Source organism: Chiloscyllium punctatum, chromosome 9 (assembly GCF_047496795.1).
Source record: "Chiloscyllium punctatum isolate Juve2018m chromosome 9, sChiPun1.3, whole genome shotgun sequence".
NCBI classification, from domain to species: Eukaryota; Metazoa; Chordata; class Chondrichthyes; order Orectolobiformes; family Hemiscylliidae; genus Chiloscyllium; species Chiloscyllium punctatum.
The window spans coordinates 45743148-45766312 of NC_092747.1; the positions used below are offsets into that span (position 1 = coordinate 45743148).

At 39.5% G+C, this 23165-nt stretch overlaps 1 protein-coding gene across 2 annotated transcripts in view; it reads left to right on the forward strand.

Annotated features, from left to right (window-relative positions):
- LOC140481359 (palmitoyltransferase ZDHHC20-B-like) overlaps positions 1-23165 on the forward strand; it is a 123138-nt gene that overhangs the window by 94395 nt on the left and 5578 nt on the right. The window contains exons 8-12 of one of the 2 annotated variants that reach the window (XM_072577424.1): positions 3774-3809; positions 10197-10329; positions 10545-10671; positions 15920-16009; positions 17526-17641. In XM_072577424.1, coding sequence (XP_072433525.1) covers positions 3774-3809; positions 10197-10329; positions 10545-10671; positions 15920-16009; positions 17526-17641 — 502 coding nt within the window. The remainder of the gene's footprint in view (positions 1-3773; positions 3810-10196; positions 10330-10544; positions 10672-15919; positions 16010-17525; positions 17642-23165) is intronic. The other variant, XM_072577425.1, reaches the window with a different exon arrangement.

Below are 23165 nucleotides of genomic sequence, written 5' to 3' on the forward strand. Positions count from 1 at the left end.
AATTTGCTGCAAAAGCTCAGCAGTTCTGGCAGCATCTGTGGAGAGAAATGAGAGTTAATGTTTTGGAGCCAGTCACCCTTCCTCAGAACCTTGATTTCTCTACACAGATGCTGCCTGACCGACTGACCTTTTCCCGCAAACTCCAATTTTCTTGTTTATTATTAGTATACATTTTTAATTTACCGAAGTAACACTCAAGCCAATAGTTTTCCATTTCTCACTTGTAAATGCTGTATGTCATTATATTTGTTTAGCTAAGATTATTTTCAAATGATCCCAGATGACACAGTAAGTAAATACACTGCATAATTTGATACTAAGTCTTTAGGATTAGAAAGGTACCAGCCTGTAGTAGTGTTATTTCTTATTTCAAGTGTGACAACAGGGCAATAATAATGTCCTCTGTATCCCTGGGGAAATGATGCTTTTGATCAAAGATTCCTGCTGGAAGTCTACATATGTGATTATCAAGAAAATAGAGATTAAATGTAACTCTAATTTCTCATGTCATTGAATAGCCCTTCTGCTTAGCCCTAATGATAAATAACCAGTTGTTTTAGATATCAGTGTGCTCGTATCCTTGGAATCATATACTGTACTATTATGTCATTATGTTCAGTAGAAGGGAGGGAAAGATGGACATTACTGAGATGTCATTTTATTTAGTTCTGAAGACTAACTGAAGAAGTCATTTGGAGAAATAGTGAAAACTACATTCTACTTGTGATGGCTCTTCATCTGGTTCCATCAAGAGTTTTCAATCCTTTATTTTATATATCATGTTACTGTACAACTAATGTTTCCTTCATTACTCCCAAAAAGGATGTAAAATTTATTCTGCAATCCTCATTATCACCATTACATGACTTCAGCTTATTTGCCGTGTGTTCCTATAGAATTGTGCATCAGCTATTAGTCCTCAGTCACGTAGCAGCGAAAATTGTGAGTGTCACCTGTTTGATTTATACTTAGTAATCAGAATTACTTAGATATAGTAAGGTTTTGCATTTCAATATATTTTCACAGTGCTAAATGTTGAATTTTTTTTATAGACCAAGATTAGGCATCTTGTTAAGTGCTAAATTTTTAAAAATCGGTCGATAAGATGACCCTTCTTGAAAATTGAACTCATTTCAGTTAGTTAATGGAGCACTATTGCATTTCTACTGATGCCCACTGTTTTGTACAGAACACCCCTTCATACAACGGATAGTTTTCATTGGTCTCAAAATGAAAGCAAAATCACCTATTGGCAATGATGTGAATCTAATTCAAAGTTAAATAATACATGGAACATAACTGAATTTATGTAGATTATTTTTAAAGGAATTAGATGAATTTATGCTGCTAATGTCAACAGTTTTTTCTATGTTGTGGCATGTCTCCAGAAACCTGTTTTATTGCTGTAACCACTAAATCCTATTGGCAGTGAACTGGTAAAGAAAAAATATCAAAAGAAGTGTATAGGTGACTCAAATCTTAGAAATATAGTAAACAGTGTGGAGAATATTAGCATTCTTCTTTAGGATATAGACACTTGGCAGATTAAATCAAAGGCCAAAAAGAGTGAAGTGGTGCTTTTTGGAAATTAAAATAATGAGTGAAGGACCAGTTTTATAGAGATACAGAAATAACAATGAGTGGATGTATTTACGCAAGTCTTTGAAGGTGACACAACAAGCCACCTTTTTAAAGAAAAGTGTAGAAAATGACTAGTTAGACTTTGCCCAGAGTATTGTGTTCCATTCTAAGCATCACACGTTAGGAACCATGGCAAAGCCTTGGAGAGGATGCAGAGATTTATTAGAATTGTATTAGAAGTGAGGTGTTTCAGACTGGCAAGTCTGGTATTGTGCACCTAACAATAGCTCCTAGAAACTAAAGAGAGATTTAATAGAGGTTTCAGAATTGTGGTGTGGGTACCATAGAATGCCATACCTTGCACTTGCAGGAGGTTTGATAATTGGAGTATCTTGGTTTCAAATGCTTTGTAAAATAATAGACCAGGATGAAGTATGTTCCTTTTACTCAGTAACGTATGATCTGAAATGCATGATTTGAATGGATAATTCGATATTTTCTTCTAAAAGAAATTAGATGACATCTAAGAAAGGAAATAAACTTGCAGCTATGAGGAAAGGATAGGAAAGGGAGACTAATTGGCATATGTTTGAGAAGTGACAGTCATAGTGGGCTGAATGGCCTCCTGCACTGTATAATTGTGAAGTGTTCGTATATCTAATTTATTGATTCAGCAAGTTGCAACATTGTTTGCAAGGTCACTGTCCTATAAGAATGGATTAAGATAGTTTTGCTATGAAAGCTTTACAGAACAATTGTATATTTACTGTTGATTTTAAATTAGAGATTAAGTTATCTTCAAACGTTCAGGAAATAACATTAAAAATACTTCATAAAAATGTCAACTTGTGTTTCACCAGATAGTTCCATTAACAGATTTTAATGAAACAACCTGTTTGTAGTATATTCTCTGTAGATTTAAGACAGATCAGAATCCTTGCAGTATCATCAACTTCAAACACTGAAATATCAGTTTTCAAAATAATTTCTCTGTATTCACATTCATTTGATTGCTGTATAAATGAATTATAAACGTAAATGCATCTCACAATTCAAACAAAGACAAGGTACTGTTGCTCAATATGAAAACATTACTTCAAAGTTACTCTTTCTAGCTATTGAATTTCTAACTTTTACGATACTAGAGAGATCCTGAGTGCTCGCTGCTATTTTAGTGGGAGAGATGATCAGTTCAAAAATCATGTTACTGTGACTGTCCTTGTGTTCATTCCAAAGTTGCAGTTAACAAAATAATTGACAAAAATTTGGAACAATGCTAATTGTTGACGTTGTCAAATATGTACTGATTAGAAGAGAAACAGAAAATTAAAAGTTTGTAGATCACATTCCAAGAGCATCACTAGTAAATGTACCACATGATGTGATACTTATCTACATATTCTTCAGCTGGAAGAACCTGTTCTTTACTATCATCCAGTTTCAGTCATGGTGATGGTAGAAGAAGTATGATTGGTCTCTGTGCTCCTGGGCTAGCAATTAGTAAGTTGTTGTGCTCCATCACTCTGGCAGCACCTGACATTGTCAGCTGAGTGTACAGCCAGTTGAAGTGCATAAAATGCTGCATATTTCAGTGCAATACTAATCAAGTGCCAAAGGTGCTGTTCTTCAGTTGAACTGTTAATGTACTGTCAAAATTATTCTTAAGTTCCAACAGTCATCTCAGCTATTAATGCTGTAAAGAGAAGACCATAGAAAAAAGTTCATTGTACTAATCAACAACAGCATTTAAAACAGATTAAACTGGACATTAATCCAATTTATTAAATGTTGGACTTTGTGGCAACTGTTTACTGTTCAGAAAAAAATTAGGTGTGGTGCTGTTAGGGATTATCATATGATGGTAGGAATGCAGCATTACCTGAAGCTGAAGCCTGCAACTCCCTCAGTAATACTGTCACATGACAGTAGATATACAGTTTTAGTTTACAGTCCTTATTGTTGATGATGAAAGTTCCTTCATATATGTAGGCACAAAAAAGTCCTACCTCCAAAAACAGGTGACACGATAGGTTGTACAATTTTCAAATGGCTTTGTATTTACAAATATTAGACAAATTCATGATTCTCCCCTTCCCTTCCCATCCCATCCCATCCCATCCATGCCTCTTTGCATGGCAGATGAATCAATTAATTGATCTGGTTTTCATCAAAATGTCTTTATTTGCATATAGCTTTGTCGCAGGAAATCATCAGTGAATTGCCCAAAGGTAAAATGCCATTGCATTCCTTATTTGGTGCACTTTGGTATTGCAAATGATAGAATTGAAGTTGTACATTGCATGTGAATTTTAGTAAATTACTGTTGAAACAATGAACAGTTGTCTGACTTTCAGAATGTTCTTTCTTCCTCAATCTTAGGTTTTATTTTTGCAAAATTTATTCGTTTTCAATATGTAACTGAATAATCTTAAATAAATACATGGACCAGGAGTTTCCTCTTTGGGCACAGTCAGATTTTTGACCAAAATATGTCAAATGTATTCTCCATTTTTATAGTGTCAAGATGTGTCCAAGAATCTTGCTATTCTCATTTGAGTAAACTTAAGCTTAAACTGGGCATAAAAGAATAAACTTAGTCACACCAATATTTATTTTATTTGAGTCTTAATATTTAATTTTTAATTCATTTAGCCATCATTGATGTAAATCATGGAGTTATTTAAGAACCTTCAATCGAGGAAGTGTTTAAATGTTTGACCTGATTTGTCTTTTTATGGTATAAATTTAAGGAAACAAAGTACAGAACCTGTCTTGGCAATATGATGTTTTTCAAAATGGTCAAATTTTTAACCAAAAGACCAGAAAAATAACATTATTTCTTGTCATGCCTAGTACTGCACAGTACCTTAAACAAGAGAATACTCTTGTTCAAGAGTGTGGAGTGTGATGGGTTTTGTGTGGAAACAGAGCATTTGATGGGTGGATGCAAAATATCGAGGAAACCTGGATACTCTATAGTTACGCTCAAAACAACTTTTGTACTTATAATTTCTTTAAACCCTGTTCGTTCAGAATCACTTGATCAAAATCCTGAAGCTCCCTTCCTAATGGTATTGTGGATGTACCACACTAAATGGAGTGAAGTGGTTTACGAAGGCAGATTACTGTCACACTCTCAAGGGCAGTTAGGGATGAGTAATAAATGCTGGCCCAGCTGGCCATGACAACTTCCCATGAATTTTTAAAAAATTGTATGCAGTGTGATTACAGATGAATCCGCATAACTGAGGGAATAGTCATGATCTTTCAAGTCGCAACACTGATAGTTGGATTTCTATGCCCCCCTCTTTCCCCCCCCCCCCCCCCCCCCCCCACCAAATCCCCTTGAATCAATACTGCTGTATATTCCTTCCCAAGACCAGCTTTCATAGAAATGTGTTGCAAGCATCAGAGTATTCTTGGAATGGAGTAGTCAGGGAAAAAGCAGACATTCCCCCTTTTACTGACGCTAGATACTATACGGTAGGTTTACAGGTCCAGTCTGAATGTTGGTGAATGGAGGAGCAGATGAATGGGTGGTTGGGAATGTGGGCTGTGTTGAGGTCATGATGAGTGGGTGAATGAGGTAAATTTGCATTGTGAGGTATGTGGTCAGGTCACAGGTTGGTTAGGTGATCTAGGGCATTGAGGCAGGTCAGGGATGGCATACAATGCTGGGTGATTGTGGAATCGAGGCAATGATGGAGGTCAGTTATGTAATTACCCAGATGCAGGGCTAGGTTTTAATTTGCCTCGTATTTCTTTGCTTACCACCAGGTAAGTACCAGATGTGTACAACTCTGGTTAGAATTGGGAACATTTGAGGATTTTTTTGGGGAGCAGGTTATATGCCTGTCAGAAGTTTCAAGCCCAGAAAGGTTTGGCCCAACGTTTTTAACCTAAGCAAGCCTTCAGAGTTTTTGTTGAATATGGTTTGAGTAATGGCAAACAATTAATTGTTAAAAATTCTTCAAAGAGAGCTACCAAAACTAGAGTTAATGGGAATCAGGAAAAACTTTGTACAAATGGTGTCTTCGGCCTGATATCTTCAATTGCTTCTTGAATGACTTTTGCTCCACCACAAGGTCAGCAGCGGTGATGTTCATTGCTGGCACAATGTTCAGTGCCTTCACCGTAGATTCTCAGGCATGTCCATGAACGCCTGTAAGAAAGACCTGAACAACAGCTAGATTTTGCCTGATAAGTGGCCAGCAGCATTTGCACCTGGTGTTGACCATCTCCAACAAGAGAAAAATTAACTATGGCCCCTTGACATTTAATGGCACTAACATTGTTGAATCCCTCACTTTTAAATCCTCAGGATTACATTGTGCAGAAACTAGACCGAACTATATAAATTCTGCAGTTAGAAGAGCAATTTAGAGGCTAAGAATTCTGCAGCGAGTAAGTCACTACCTGACCCCAATGCTTGTCCATCATTTACAAGTCAGGGGCATGATTGAATGTTGTCAACATCCCTGAATGGGTATAGAGCCAACAACATTGAAGAAGCTCAACACCATCCAAGACAGAGTACTTGATTGGCACTCCATCCACCACTTTCAACATTTATTCCCTTCACCAGCAATGTGTACTATTGATAAGAGGCTCTGCAGGTATTTACTAAGCCTCCTTAGATAGCATCTTCCAAACCAGCAACCTCTAACGGGTAGAAAGATAAGGGCAACAGATACATAGAAAAACCACCACCTGCAAGTTTCCCTTCTAACAAACAGTCCAGACTTTGAAACAGCAATGATAAAATGATATCACTGTCATTGGGTCAGAATCTTGAAACTCACTTCCTAACATCAATGTAGACGTCCCTAATTCCAAGGATTGTAGCAGTTCAAGAAGGCAACTCACCATCATCACCTCCAGGCCAATTGGAGATGATCCAGCAAAGCCCACACACCAGGGATGATTCGAAAATAAATTTGCAAAATAAGAGGAAATATTTCAAAATCTTCTCTGTAAAATTTCTATTTTTTTTATGAATGCATGTAGTGACAGCATTTGCCAGCTAGAACACTTATGTATACAATTTGAATTCTCTAACTAAACTCCATCCACTGAATTTTCTGACAGAAATAATGCTGCTTTTATCAAAAGATGTTTCTAATTCCTTTCATGTATTCTGTTTGGCATTGTTCAAAGACTATTTGCTTTAAGTCTTGTTCTCTTCCAGCTCATTGTTTGGAATGGTAGTGACGTTATGCATTTGTTTAAAATTAAAGCTGTTTGTGAGAACAATTTGCATTTCTAGGCAAGTTTTATTTTATGTTCTGTAATTGTTTTATTCTTTCACGGATGAGGGTGCCACTGGCTAGACCAGCAATTACTGCCAGCTTTGATTGTCTTTGAGAAGCTGGTGGTTGGCTATAACCTTGAATCTCTGCAGTCAATGTGGGGCAGATATGCCAAAATGTTGTTAAGAATAGACTCCCAAGACCTAGACCCAGCAATAGTGAAGGAATGGCCATATAGCTCCAAGTTAGGATAGGATGTGACTTGGATGGTGGACCTTGCTCCTATGCATCGACTTCCTTTCTCATTCAGTTTATTGTGGTTTGTAAGTATTAAGCTGAGGAAAGAGGTAGATTAAAGTAAGAGTTTAGAGAGAGAGAGAATGATGTTCTTTTTACTTTAATTTCAAAAATGTAACCTGTTGAGGCCAATTAATAAATTTTAGGCTCTATTTCATCAAATAGTGCGAATTGTGCATGCTTGAGAAACGCTAATTCCAATTTCAAAGGAGAGGGAGGGAAATGGCCATTTTCTTTCCTTGTTCTAAATAGATATTTTTACAAAGTGAGCTTTGAATACAAATAATTTAGAGACTTGTTTTTATTAATTCTTGGGATGTGGGCATTGCTCACTGCCTATCCCTAGTTGCCCATGAGAAAATGATGTGAGCTGTAGTCCATGCCTGTAGATAGACCCACAATGCTGTTAGGAAGGGAGTTCCAGCACTTTGACTTGATGATACTGAAGGAACATTTGTATCTTTGCACATCAGATGGTGAGAAGTTTGGATGGGAACTTGCTGCTGGTGTTGTACCTATGTATCTGTTGCCCTTTTCCTTCTAGATAGAAGTAGCTGAACGTTTGGAAAGTGCTAGCAAAGGAGCCTTAGTGAATTTCTGCAATGCATATTGTAGATGGTACACAATGCTTCTCCCAAGCATTGGTGTTAGAGGGAATGGATGTTTGTGGACATGGTGCCAGTCAAGTGGCAGCGTTGTCCTGGATAATAAGCTTCTTGAGTGTTATTGGAATAGCACTTATTCAGGCAAGGGGGGAGTATTCCATCTCACACCTGATTTGTCCCATGTGGATGGTGGGCAGGCGTTGGGATTCAGGCTGTCAGTTACTCAGGACAGGATTCTCAGCCTCTGACCTGTTCTTGGAGCCACAATATTTATATGGCTAATACAGTTCAATTCCTGATCAATGATAACCCCCAGATGTTGAGAGCAGGGGAATTCAGTGATGATAACACCACTGAATGAGAAGAGATGATGGTTAAATATGTTTACTGACTGACTTAACATTTAGCCAGGAAAATCTAAAGGAATTAAAATCTGCTGCACCATCCCAGAAAGCATCGTGAAACAAATGAAAGTAAATGGTAGGTTAAAGATTATGGGTGAATAAATTAAGAAAGAGGGCTGTAGGAGTTGAGTTGGTAGTATGCTGCAAGAAGTAAAGGAATGAAGGTATCATCAAAGTAAGTATTGGGAAAGTGAAGGAGTAGGAGCTGTGCAGTGATGGAGGAGAGGAAGACACCTTCTTCAAGTCTTTTATTCTGCAAGTTGTTACATGTTAGCTCACTTTGCCTCACATAGACAAATCAGCTCTGGTTTCCAATTCTGACATGAAATTAAAAGACAAGCAGCTGAGAACAAAGTAAAGCAACAACAGTCCATGGGAGTCATGTAATAGAGAAGACAGTGTAAGTAGAAGAGGAGAGACAGAAAGAATGAAACAAAGGCATCAGAGACTGATAAGTGTTACATAGTCTTGCTGGGGCATGTAATCTTTTGGGATGTTTCAGAAGTCCCGATACACTAACTACATGGTAATTGCCATAAAGGTGAAACTTCTGATGGTGTCCATAGCCCTCCAAAAAAATCCTAAATCTGAATTAGAGTCCGACACTTCAGATAGTTCAATTTTATTTACTACAGTACTTAGCCAAAAAAATCAAGAGGAATTAAAACTTGTTGTAATCCCTGGCATTACTATAAAATTGGACTCCAATCGTTCTGTGACTTTGCCTCTCCCCACACTGACAACCAACACCAATCGTCAAACTCCCTCCCTCCCTCCCCAGAGTTTGCCTGGTGGCCTTGGGAAAGTCAAGCCACTTACATGTAATCCCTAAACCATGTAAAGTTTTGGCAGGCTAAGGAATGATTGATGCCAGTTGGTTCATGAATGAGCCTAACTAACAATCTGCTGTGAGCAAGCTGATTTCCTTCTTAAGATCCTGCCATCAACTTAACGTAAACATTCCTGATGAAGAGCTTATGCTCAAGACATTGATTCTCCTGCTGCCTGACCGACTATGCTTTTCCAGCACCCCACTCTTCGACTCCAACTCCAGCATCTGCAGTGCGCACTTTCTCCCATCTCCAGCCAAGACACAGACGTGGAGCCCTCACACGATCAAGTGGGTCCAGCCACCATGCTTCCAGTCACGACAGACTGCATTAAATCCATTATGTTTTTCCTTTGCTGTTCCTTAACCAGTTGGATACAATTCTGTTTTCTCCTTGTTCGGCTGATCTCTATACTCTAAACACTTAACCCACAGTCTTATCACACACCATTACCAGTAACTCAGAAATATGGAAAATAAAGCCATTGTTTTGTTCCCTCCCACGCTCCACTGTTGCTGGGTACACCAAGTGTTTACTTTTCTGTGTCAGATGTTTCTACTATGTTTTAAGTTACAATATCTAAAAATTGTGTTTAAATTCTAGATGTTATGATAGTTAACTTAGAGTACAGTTATGATTGGATTGGAAACTCCTAAAGTATCTCTTGAGGTGGAGCCAAGTGCATGGCAGCAATTTCCCCATGGTAGAGAGAGAAACTGAAAGATCTTCTGAACAAAACTATTCCTGCACCTATAGAGAGGCCAGATCAAGAGTGGTGTAGACTGATAGATGAGTTGCATGCCTTTTGGCTGCAGTGGTACATCACCTGAGGAAAATGAACAAATTGGGAGAAGGTAATTTGAAAAATTAGGTACATGTGCAATGCGTGACCATTTTTTGTTTTTAAATAGTGTCTTAATTATGATACATTGTATAAATATGATGTGATTGGACAAATGTCAGCTTTGGTCCAGGAAAAAGCCATGAATGGTACAAATCACTGGTATTGTGTTGAAATTAATTGATTTTTATGAATAAATGCAACTTGATACATTACTGAACAACTAAAATGATCAAAAACGTTTTAGTCAAATGTAGTTCAGTTACAGATTAATTTTCTGTAAACAGTAGTAGAGATCTGAAATAGATATGTTGATATAATACCTGACTGTCAGGTGTCAGGCTCGCATCCAAATCTATGTAGCTGGATTTTTTCTTTGGTTCTTATAGGGTGATCTTCCTGACACACATGCAAAGTTCCATGTCTTGTTTCTTTTCTTTGTGGCGGCCATGTTCTTCATCAGTCTACTATCGCTCTTCAGTTATCACTGCTGGCTAGTCAGCAAAAATAGGTCAACAATAGGTAAGATGCTCTTTAACTGTTTACAAATTTATTCTGATAATTGGAATAAAGTTAAAGTAGTGGTTTTTTGCAACTGCAATGCTGACAGTGATTCTGAAGTAAAAAATGATTTTTTTTCTTAATAGAAAGACTTTTTATATCTATTTTGGTATATTTGTATTACTACTTTGACGAAAACATTGTTATAAAATTAACTGAATACTTTTTCACTCTAGAGGCTTTTCGTGCACCAGTGTTTCGAAATGGGCCTGACAAAAATGGATTTAGCTTGGGATTTACCAAAAATTTAAAACAAGTGTATGGAGACCAAGGGAAGTACTGGCTTCTTCCGATTTTTACAAGGTACGTTTTGTTGTGCTACATTGCTGTCTGTCTGGAATCGTTTGAAGGTCAAGATGCCCTTCCCTGGGACATTAGTGAATCAGATCGGTTATTATGACCATCTTGTAGTTCTGTGATCATTACTGAGGATAGCATTTTACTTGATTTATTTATTCACCCTTCTGTCCCTGATCACTGGTCCAGTAGTATTATCATTGTGCTAATATCCCCAAAGTCATTATGCTGTTGTGAACATGGTTGTAGGTTAACTGCTTAAAAGTTAAGCATTTGTTAGCAGTCACCTTTTATATAAAAGCATAACGTAATCCATACATTAAATGTCCTAATGTTGTCTTAACAAATATAAGGAATTAATGTAAACAAAGAATTGTGGATGCTGAAGATTTGAAATGGAAACAAATTGCTGGAGAAATTTGGATAGTCTTTTCTCTTGTATAACACTAAAAGGGTCCCCCGGTCCTCACTTTCCAACCACCAGCATCTGTGCCTAAAGGATTATAAATCATATTTTCTGCTACTTCCAGCAAGTGCCACCACCAGACCCGCATTCCCCTCCCCTCCATTGTCAACATTTTGCAGAGACCGTTCTCTCTGAGACACCTTGATCCAGTCATCCAAAACTCCCAACACCTCCCTACATCCCACAGCACTTTCCCATGTATTTGCAACAGGTGCAATACTTGCCCATTTACCTCCTTCCTCCCCACTATCTAATGCTGCACATGCTTGCCAAGTGAAATAGTGATTTATCTGCACTTCACTCAATCTATTCAAATGTGTTCGCTGCTCATAATGTGGTTGTCGCAACATTGGGGAGACTAAATACAGACTGGGTTACTGCTTTATGACCCTAAGCTTCCAGTTACCTTCCACGTCAACATATCACCGTCCAAGCCTTCTGCAGTTCTCCAGCAAGACCCAGTTCAAGCTGGAAGCACAGCATTTCATTTTTCGCTTGGAGATCCTACACCTTATGAGTCAATATCACCTCCAACAACACTTTCAATGTTCTTACCTCGTCCTCCATGTTCTTATCCCACCCCAACATCTCCAGACCCTGTCATGACCTGCACCATTTTCAGCACTACCAACCCAATTTCACTTAGTTATGGTCCCCATTATCAGCTTTTCACCTTCCCTGGCTTGCTATCAACCATCCTTGTGTCTGCCTAACTTTCTTTCTCTCTAGGCTCCATCTCCATCTGTTCACTTACTCTGCCCACCCACTCTCCAATGTCATCAGAATAAATGCCGTATTTCCTTGTTACAATTAGTTCTGAAGCAGATCTGTGGACTTGAAACATTAACTTATAGAACATAGAACAGTACAGCACAGAACAGGCCCTTCAGCCCATGATGTTGTGCCGATCATTGATCCTCATGTGAGGTAAACCTAATGTACGAACCCTCAAATTTCTGTGACCATATGCATGTCCAGCAGTCTCTTAAATATCCCCAATGACCTCGCTTCCACAACTGCTGCTGGCAACACATTCCATGCTCTCTCAACTCTCTGTGTAAAGAACCCACCTCTGACATCTCCTCTATACTTTCCGCCAAACAGCTTAAAACTATGGCCCCTCGTGTTAACAATTTCTGCCCTGGGAAAAAGTCTCTGGCTATCAACTCTAGCTATGCCTCTCATTATCTTGTACACCTCAATTAGGTCTCCTCTCTTCCTTCTTTTTTCCAATGAAAAAAGTCCGAGCTCAGTCAACCCCTCTTCGTAAGATAAGCCTTCCATTCCAGCCAGCATCCTGGTAAACCTCTTCTGAACCCTCTCCAAAGCATCCACATCTTTGCTATAATATGGCAACCAGAACTGGACACAGTATTCCAAGTGCGGTCTAACCAAAGTTTTATAGAGCTGCAACAAGATCTCACGGCTCTTAAACTCAATCCCCCGTTAATGAAAGCCAAAACACCATATGCTTTCTTAACAACCTTGTCCACTTGGGTAGCAATTTTAAGGGATCTATGTACCTGCACACCAATATCCTGCTATTCCTCTACACTGCCAAGAAGCCTGTCTTTAATCCTGTACTCAGCTTTTAAGTTCGACCTTCCAAAATGCATCACTTTGCATTTATCCAGGTTTAACTCCATCTGCCACCTCTCAGCCCATCTCTGCATCCTGTCAATGTCACGCTGCAGCCTACAACAGTCCTCTATACTGTCAACGACACCTCCAACCTTTGTGTCGTCTGCAAACTTGCTAACCCATCCTTCAATCTCCTCATCCAAGTTATGAATAAAGATTACAAAGAGTCGAGTCCCAAGAACAGAGCCCTGTGGAACACCACTCACCACTGACTTCCAGGCAGAATATTTTCCTTCCACCACCACTCGCTGTCTTCTGCCGACCAGCCAATTCTGTATCCAGACAGCTAAATTTCCCTGTATCCCATTCCTCCTGACCTTCTGAACGAGCCTACCATGGGGAACCTTATCAAATGCCTTGTTGAAGTCCATATACACAGCATCCACCGCTCGACCCTCATCAACCTGTCTAGTAACATCCTCAAAAAAACACTATAAGATTTGAGGCATGACCTGCCCCTCACAAAGCCGTGCTGACTGCCTTTAATCAAGCCATGCTCTTCCAGATGGTCATAAATCCTATCCCTCAGAATCCTTTCTAACACCTTGCAGACGACCGACGTGAGACTGACTAGTCTGTAATTGCCAGGGATTTCCCTATTTCCTTTCTTGAAGAGAGGAATTACATTTACCTCCCTCCAGTCCTCGGGTACGACTCCAGTGGAGAGCGAGGCAAAGCACATTTCTTGCTTCCCAAAGCAGCTGAGGACAAATCTGGTCTGGCCCTGGCGACTTGTCAATCTTAATGTTTGTCAAAATTTTCAACACATCAGCTTCCTCAACCTCTATCTGTTCCAGCATGCTTATCTGCTCCTCAATGGTTTCATTCACTACAAGGTCCTTTTCTTTTGTAAAGACAGAAGCAAAAAACTCATTTAGGGCTTCCCCTACCACCTCCGACTCTATACACAAGTTCCCTATGCTATCCCTGATCGGCCCTACTCTTTCTTTGATCATTCTCTTATTCCTCACAAAAGTGTAAAATGCCTTTGGATTCTCCCTAATCCTTCCTGCCAAGCCTTTTTTGTGCCCCCTCCTGGCTCTCCTCAGACCTTTTTGAGCACCTGCCTCGCCTGCCTGTAATCCTCTAGAGCTGAGCAAGACCCTTGCTTCCTCCTCCTTACGAAAGCTGCCTTCTTTCTTTTGATGAGAAGCTCCTCCGCTCTCATCATCCAATGTTCCTTTATCTTACCCCTTCTTGCCTGTCTCAGAGGAACACATTTGTGCATCACTTGTGACAACTGTTCCTGAAACAGTCTCCACATGTCTATAGTGCCCTTTCCATGAAGCAATTGCTCCCAATCCATGCTTCCCAACGCACGTCTGATAGTATCATAGTTTCCTTTTCCCCAATTAGATATCCTCCCATTATGCCTGCTTCTCTCCTTCTCCATAGCTATGTAGAATGTGAGGCAGTTGTGGTCACTATCACCAAAATGCTCTCCCACTGCAAGATCTGACACCTGCCCCAGCTCATTGCCGAGCACCAAATCCAAAATGGCCTCTCCCCTCGTCGGCCTGTCAATGTACTGAGTTCAGAAACCCTCCTGAACACACCTTACAAAAACAGCTCCTTCCAAACCATCTGCTCAAAGGAGGTTCCAATCAATATTGGGAAAGTTAAAGTCACCCATTACAACAACCCTACTACATTCACACGTTTCCAAAATCTGCCGACCTGTGCTTTCTTCAATCTCCCTGCTGCTATTGGGGGGCCTGTAGTAAACCCCTAATGAGGTGACTGCTCCCTTACTGTTCCTAATTTCCACCCATACTGACTCAGTAGGCAGACCCTCCTCGACAATGGTAACTTCTGTAGCTGTGATACCTTCTCTGATTAGCAGTGTTACACCCCTTCCTCTTTTTTTCCCCCCCCTCCCTATTCTTTTTAAATGTTCTAAACCCTGAAACATCCAGCAACCATTCCTGCCTCTGAGAAACCCACGTCTCTGTTATGGCCACAACATCATAGCACCAGGTATTGATCCATGCTCTAAGCTCATCACTTTTATTCCTGATATTCCTTGCATTAAAGCAAACACACTTTAACTGATCCCTTGGTTCTTTCCCAGGAAATTCCTTCCCACTGGCTGCGCTACCTCTTGCTATTGCCTCTTCTCCATCAACTTTCACCACCGGTATATAGCTCAGGTTCCCACCCCTCTGCCATACTAGTTTAAACCCTCCTGAACAACTCGAGCAAACCTTCCACCCAGGACATTGGTCCCTTTCCAGTTCAGGTGCAACCCGTTCTTCATGTACAGGTGCCACCTTCCCTAGAAGGCATCCCAATTATCTACATATCTGAAGCCCTCCCTCCTACACCAACTGTGCAGCCATGTGTTAAGCTGCGTCTGCTCCCTGTTCCTTGCCTCGCTATCTCGTGGCATCTGTAGTAAACCCAAGAACACTACTCTGTTCATCCTGCTCTGCAGCTTCCACCCTAACTCCTTGAAATCACTTTTTATATCCTCGATCCTTTTCCTGGCAATGTTATTGGTGCCAATATGTAACACAATTTCTGGCTGTTCGCCTTGCTCTTTTTAGAATCTTATGCACCCGTTCGGAGACGTCCTGGACCCTGGTACCAGGGAGGCAACAAACCTTCCGGGAATCCCAATCCTGACCACAAAATCTCCTGTCAATTTTCCTAACGATCGAGTCTCCTACACTTGCGCTTTTCTGTTCTGCCACCTTCCCTTCTGGGCCACAGTGTCAGGCTCAGTGCCAGAGAACTATGGCTTTCCTCTGGTAGGTCATTCCCCCCAGCAGTATCCAAAACGATATACTTATTGCTGAGGGGAATGTCCACGGGGGATCCCTGCACTGTCTGTCTTTCCTCCCCCTGACTGTAACCCATCTATCCTTATCCTGAGCCTCAGGAGTGACAACTGCCGGTAGCTCCTCTCAATTACCCCCTCTGCCTCCCGAATGATCCGCAGTTCATCCAGCTCCAATTCCCTAACACGGTTTTCAAGGAGCTCGAGTTGGGTGCACTTCCCTCAGATGTAGCCAGCGGAGACTATACAGATACTGGCAGACCTGGGTTTCTCCAGTAGTTTTTATACAATATTAATATGCATTGTATCCATAAGAATATCCATTGCTGGTGGTGATATGTATGGTGTTCTTGTATTTTGTTTTTCAGCCTTGGTGATGGGTGTTCCTATCCAACTCGTCTGGTCAGTCAAGATCCAGAGCAGCCCAACTCAATCAACCACACTGAACCTGCCAAAAAGTATATTTATTATCTTTGTTTCTAAATATCTTTTAATTTAATATGTCCTTTAATTAACTCTGCTGCCTATTGAATAGCTTTTCCAATAGTAAATTATTCAAACATTGCTCCAAGGAAAACAATCCCAAGGTGTCTTTCCTCACAGCTCAAACCCTCCAGCCCAGGCAGCATTCTACTAAATCTCTTGTGCACCCCATCTTGTGCAACTGCAGATTCCCATAATTTAGCAACCAGAAATATATGCAGTACTGCAGATGTGATGTGACCAGCATTTAATATGTTCTTGCATAACCTCCTGTATTCTATGCCTTAGCTAATAAAGTTTCCCATATGCGTCTTGACCATCTTATCTACCTACTACCTTCAGATTCATTTTTGTTTTTAAACTGTTATTTCCCCTCTGGCAAATCTATGTCCCTCTGGCAATTAGAAGAAGGCAAAGATAGCTTGGGGAGATGTGTTTTTACAGATCTGTTTGTGGACAGGAGGAACGAGAGTGCAGTCCCCTGATTATCCTCCCCTTCCCATCCAGTACTCAACCTAAAGCTCCCCAGGCTTAAGGATTGGATATAACTGACCCTCTGAGCTACAACAGAGTTCTCCCTCAATTAGGTTGACTTCTTGATGGAGAACCTGTCACAGAGAACAGGTGCACGTTATGCAATTAAAACACCACAGCATTCAGGAAAATCCAGTTTTCTGTCCCCAGCCGCTATTAACTTCCAAACTGTTGTGACTAAGCGGTGGACGTACAAAAGTCCAAATGTTATAAGCAGCAGTCACCGGCAGATAAAAACACTGCATGTAATTTCGCTCATCATGGCTGGGCTTCATATTTTTCTCCAGGACCTCTGATCCTGGCTTGTCCATATCTGCAGAGCATATTGTAAAATAACAGATTTTTCTAATACTATATTGTCAGTGGATGACAAGCGCCCACCTCCTTTACAAAACACCAGCTGCTATATTCTGGTGAAGGTTACTAATAGACTGAAAAACTTTGGGTCATTGAAACAGCTTTTCATTGTGTTCATAATTCATGAGATGTTGGGTTGTCTAATATGGTTTTTCATGTCATAAAATTGTGTATGAATTATATGGCAATGCTATATGAGTTATTATTGTAATTCTGAGTTTACATTAGATATTTACTTTTAAAGCTATGACACTTTTAAATTCAATTTATATTACACTGTTCAACATAAGATGTCAGTGCTGAGAGTGGCAGATTTCAGTCTTGGTCAACTTGTATCATCATCAAATGTTGTGGTCAGGTCTTCGTCAAATATTGTGCAGGTTAAAGCCTATTCTGAACTTTATGAATTGGCTGCATATTTCTTAATTTACATCAATGCCTACACTTAAAATATTCATTGGACTTCTCAAAGAATTCTATAGCCAGTCATTATGAATAAACACAAGTCTTTCTCTGTTTTCTTGAAGTGTTTTACTATGCTGACCCCTCTGTATTGGTAAAAGCTGTTGTTTTAATTGATACTCTTTCTTTCCCCCGCAGTAGTGCAGATGGACAGTCACTTCCTCCGAGACCATTAAGCGAATCTCAAAACCGATTGTTAGGAGGCACTGATCAGCACTGGATAGATGAAGAATCAGATGAAGAAAGTTCCAAAGGTAATAATATTTTCCACAGTGCTATGATTGTTAGCTATTTAGATTGATGAATAATTAAATTCTTCAATTAAGACATTTTTACTTAACCAGAGACAGGATCGTTATAAACAAACCACTTAAAGATGCACATTCACCATTATTTTATAAATGTTTAATTTTGGAATTAATTTTGTTTTCAATCCCTGCTCGGTTTGCACCCCCCCACCCCTGCTCCATCCTTCATAACCTGACCCCTTCATAGCTCTAATCTTCTCCAAATCTCCAAGAACACTGCACTTATCTAGTTCCAAACTGAGCTGAAGGAATTAGAATACTATTGTAATAAAAGCTGACTTTTGATGAGGAACCTGTGGAGAAAGATTGGATGGCTATTCCTTTGATGTTGTAAGGAAATATTGTGTGTGGCATATGACATTCCTATGGCAGGACATGTGGAAATATGAAAAATACAACCATCAATAAACAGATAGCTATGATAACCATACCAGTTTTTCAAGAACCATTCAGTCAAGTGTTAGTATATTGTAGGGATTATCAAAGACAAAAGGAGGACAATAGTACGATTATGACAAACTGATTTCTAGAGCTATTCGTTTAAGGACCGTTACACCTAAGGTATTAATGAAAAAAATCAACATTGTTTTTAACTCATTGTAGGCTACCAATTGAGAGACAATCTGATCAAAAGTGTTCCAGAACATAATCAATTTGGATATAAGATAGTTGAAGTATTTGCACAGAATATGCAGTTGACTGGTAGCTTTGGAGAGATAGCATTACATTCTTAAAGCCATTATGTAGCATACTGTCATGAATTCTCAGGATTGTTACAAACAATTACATTTCTTACCATCTGCAACCAGAGATTCCCAAAATGCATCTACTGAGTTTATTCCATTTGAATTAACTTCTGGTCATACGTTTACATGTGCATTAAAATTGATTAGGGAAATCTCTGAAGACGTAAAGGTGAATAATTAGTGTTGGATTATATGTCCACCTTTCTAGAAAGATTCACAGGAATACGTAAGTGTAGAGACTCACTCTATTTATTTTATTTTTCTCAATTTTTTGGTAGAACTGTTAGGGTTAGTTGAACTTTGATCAGCTATGTGATTTTAAAGAAACCAAATGCAGCTGTTTGCTATCGGTCACTGGCCTTGAGGATAATGCAGCTTAACTATTAATCGAAGGCATGCTGTGGATGATTCAACGGGGAGAGTATTGGTATGCTCAAGGCTGGCAGCTGGTTGGATGTTGAGTTGGTCAGTCAAGGGGAAGGATCGGTGTTAACCAGCCAACTACAGAGAATTCCTTTTTTGTTTAAGAAGGGAGGAAGTAATAAAAGCATGTTTGGAAAACTGAAATCTAATCAAGCAGAGTCAGCTGGCTTCAGGCAAAGGAAATCATGTCTGACTAATTTATTATATATGAGGAAGTCTTGCCCTAAAGTGGATAGAGGGACACCAATAAATCTGTTGTGTTAGACTTGCAAAGATCATTTGACAAGGTACCTGACAAAACGTTATGTCATAGGAGCTCATGGTGTTGGAGGCACGGATAGAGATTTAGCTAATGGACAGGAAACAGCAAATGGGATAAGAGGTTCTTTCTTGTTTTAGGTCCAACTTGTGACCAGTGGGGTTTCACAAATAATAGTGCTGTGATCGCAACTCTTTATAATATATAAATGAAGCAAATGTGTTATGGCCAAATTTGCAGATGATGCAAATAAATATTGGAAAAGTAAGTTGCAAAAAGGATGCAAACCATTTACAGAGAGACAAAACAGAAATAGCTGAAGAAACCCAGCCACACCTGCTTTTTCCAACACCTGCAGTTATTTGATTTTAGTTTACAGAGGGATATTGATAGATTAAGTGAGTGGGCAAAATGTTGGTAAATGGAGTATAATGTGAGAAAGTGTGAAGGTCTTCATTTTGGAAGGAAGAACAAAAGAACAGGATTATTTAAGTGGAGCAATACGACAAAATCTGCAACACAACAGGATTTGGAGACTTGTAAACAAAACACAAAGCGAGCACACAGGTGAGGCAAGTAATCAGGAAGGTTAACAAAATATTATTTCTTATATGGAATGTTTATTTCAAGGATGTTGGAATGTAAAACTACGGACGTATTACTGAAATTGTGCAAGGTGCTGATGGGACCATATCTGGAATACTCTGAGTGGTTTTGATCCCCTTATTTAAGGTTAATGAGGTTGACACTACTCATTTGAATTTAAAAGAATAATAGGTGATCTCATTGAAACATATAGGATTCTTAAGGGTATTGACAGGATAAATGCTGAGAGGATGTATCGCCTCATGAGGGAGTACAGGACCAGCGAGCTTGGTCTCAGATTAAAGGGGCACCAATTGAAGACTGAAATGAGGAATTTCTTCTGAGGGTCTTAGGATCTCTTTCCCACAGAGAACTCTGGGGAAGAATCCTTGTGGATATTTATAGCTGAGATAGCTCAATTCATGCGCAGTAGAATAATCAAGGTTTATGGGGAAAGGGCAAGAAAGTGGATATGCGGAATATCGGATCAGTCATGATCCTCTTTAATAACGGAGCAGACTCAACATCCAAACGGCCTACTCATTTCCTATTTCTTATGGTTTTAAAACTGGTTCTGATTGGTTTTGGCAGATGCTGAGTGATTTTTGGAAACTTTGGGACTGGCTACTGTGATTTTACTCTCCTCTTGTTTTCTATCCTGTTAAAGAATCCTTGAATGTTCTGAGAAAAGAAATCTAGTCTGTAAGAAATAATTCTGGAAGTCTACTGAAATAATTTGCATTCACCAATGACTTTGAAATTAGGTATACAATTACATGCCTGAGAACAACTCCTTTTCCAAGGATTACATGAAGCCTTGTTATCCAACGTTTGAAACTATTTAATTGAACTACCAAATTACAATCTTTGTATTGTCTTTCTAATTTATCCCTGAACTCTGTCTGTCTGTGAGGGGATTATGCTCAAAGAAGATTGGGTTAAATCATTGATATTAATTAGATTAAGGTACAGTATTAAATTTTTTTTAAATCATAAACTTGGTGACTAAGATCTGTTATTTGTAAAGTCTAATTCGAAACAATTAAACAATTTTGATGGTCATTGAATATTTTAATTTCACAGTGTTGCACATTAGTGATAGTAAGGCTGATTTTGTTTGGCTTGCTTTCCCTATGGCATGCATAATGTAGCACAAGAACATTTAAAAGTTTCACAGGTAAAAGTGAAATTGACAGAAATATTCTATAATTAGAAGATTTCAAACTGGGGCATGAAATATTCATCTTGTTTTTACAAGATGAATGTTTGAATATGACGTTTAGAGATCTGTTTGAGGTGGTTGTGGTTAGTCAAAAAACTTGGTTTCGATATACTCCTGGTCATAGGAAAAACCATTGGTTATGTCATGTCAGCATATTGAAGCAGTATTTTGCGGGGACGATGAGAAGGATCAAGTATGTCAGGTGGTAAGGATTGTAGAGATTGGCAGACAATAGTTGAGGTACACAATTCTCAAAGCAAACCACCTACAAATCAATTCACCAACACACATGGTGAAGCAATTTGACACTTCTCCAATATGGGGTAAGGACAATGGGAGAGTCTTGTAATAACTATTGAGGAAGTATCGGGTAATCTGGAGAGATACAACTGGACGTACTGGGTATTAGACATAATGTGGACATGGTAGAATCAGAACTGATGAAACAATAACCTTATTGGTTGAGCCAAGTGCACGCACTCAGTAGAAGCAGCGATTCAATATATGCTGGAGAATTACTGGATTGAACTCAGCTGAAGCTGTTGGAGTTCACTAGTGGTGTCAGTTCCTAGACTGGATGGATCAACTAGTACTAATCCAGTACACTGTATAGATTCTATCTCAACTATAGGAAATTAAATGCAGTCACCAAAACAGACTTGTACCTAATTCCACAATTAGGACTGTATCTGTAGGGTTGGTCGTACCTCATTCCTTTCTACGATTGATGTACTGAAGAGATGCTGGCAAGTTCCATTAACATCAAAAGCTAAAAAGGTGTTCACTTTTGTTCTGCTAATTAGGTTATACCAATGTTGAGTAATGCCATATGGTTAACACCCTAGCTACATTCTAAAGACTTATGAATCAAGTCATAGCTGCATTACGTAACTGTGTAGTTTATTTAGATGACATCACAAAATTTAGTAACTCATTGGAAGTGCGAGGTGCTGAATTTTGGAAAAGCAAGTCAAAGCAGGACTGAAACACTTAATGGTAAGGTCCTGGGAAATATTGCAGATTCATAGTTTCTTGAAAGTAGAGTTGCAGGTGGATAGGTTAGTGAAAAAGGTGTTTGGTATGCTTTCCTTTACTAGTCAGAGCATTGAGTTGGGAGGTAATATTGAAGCTGTACAGGATATTGATTAGGCCACTTTTGGAATTTTTCATGCAGTTTTGGTCTCCTTCCTATCAGAAGGATATTGTGAAACTTGAAAGGGTTCAGAAAAGATTTACAAGAATGTTGCCAGGGTTGGAGCATTTGAGCTGTAGGGAGAAGCTGAATAGGCCTGGGGCTGTTTTCCCTGGAATGTCAGAGGCTGAGGGTTGACCTTTATAGAGGTTTATAAAATCATGAGGAGCATAGATAGGCTAAATAGATAAGGTTTTTTTCCCCTGGGTTAGTGGAGCCCAGAACTAGTGGGCATAGGTTTAGGGTTAGAGGAGAAAGATATAAAAGCGACATAAGGGGCAACTTTTTCATGCAGAAGGTGGTACATGTATGGAATGAGCTGCCAGAAGATGTGGTGGAGACTGGTACAATTACAGCATTTTAAAAGGCATCTGGATAGGTATATGAATCAGAAGGCTTTCGAGGGATATGGGCCAAGTGCTGGCAAATGGGACTAGATTAGGTTAGCATTTCTGGTCAGCATGGACGAGTTGGACCGAAGGGTCTGTTTCCGTGCTGTACGTCATAGACCTGTTTAAGCAATTACGGTTGGCTAATCTAATAATAAATTTAACATAAAACGAATTCACCAAAGCGGGAGTGATTTACCTCACACTCATTGTAGGACAAGGATGGGTGTTGCCAAATACAGTGAGAGTGAAGACTGGGCGGCACAGTGGCTCAGTGGTTAGCACTGCTGCCCCACAGCAACTGGGTCCCAGGTTCGATTCCAGCCTCGGGCGACTATGTATGTGGAGTTTGCACATTCTCCCCGTGTCTGCATGGGTTTCCTCCAGGTGCTCCAGTTTCCTCCCACAGTCCAAAGAAGTGCCGGTTCAGTGAATTGGCAATGCTAAGTTGCCCATAGTGTTAGGTGCATTAGTCAGAGGGAAATGGATTTGGACGGGTTAGTCTTCGGAAGGTCGGTATGGACTGGTTGGGCCGAAGGGCCTGTTTCTGCACTGTAGGGGTATCTAATCTAATCTCAGATAATTTCCTGTCCTAAAATTAAAAAAGAAATCATAAGATTTATTGAATGTCTGGCTTTCACCAGAAGTTTGTAT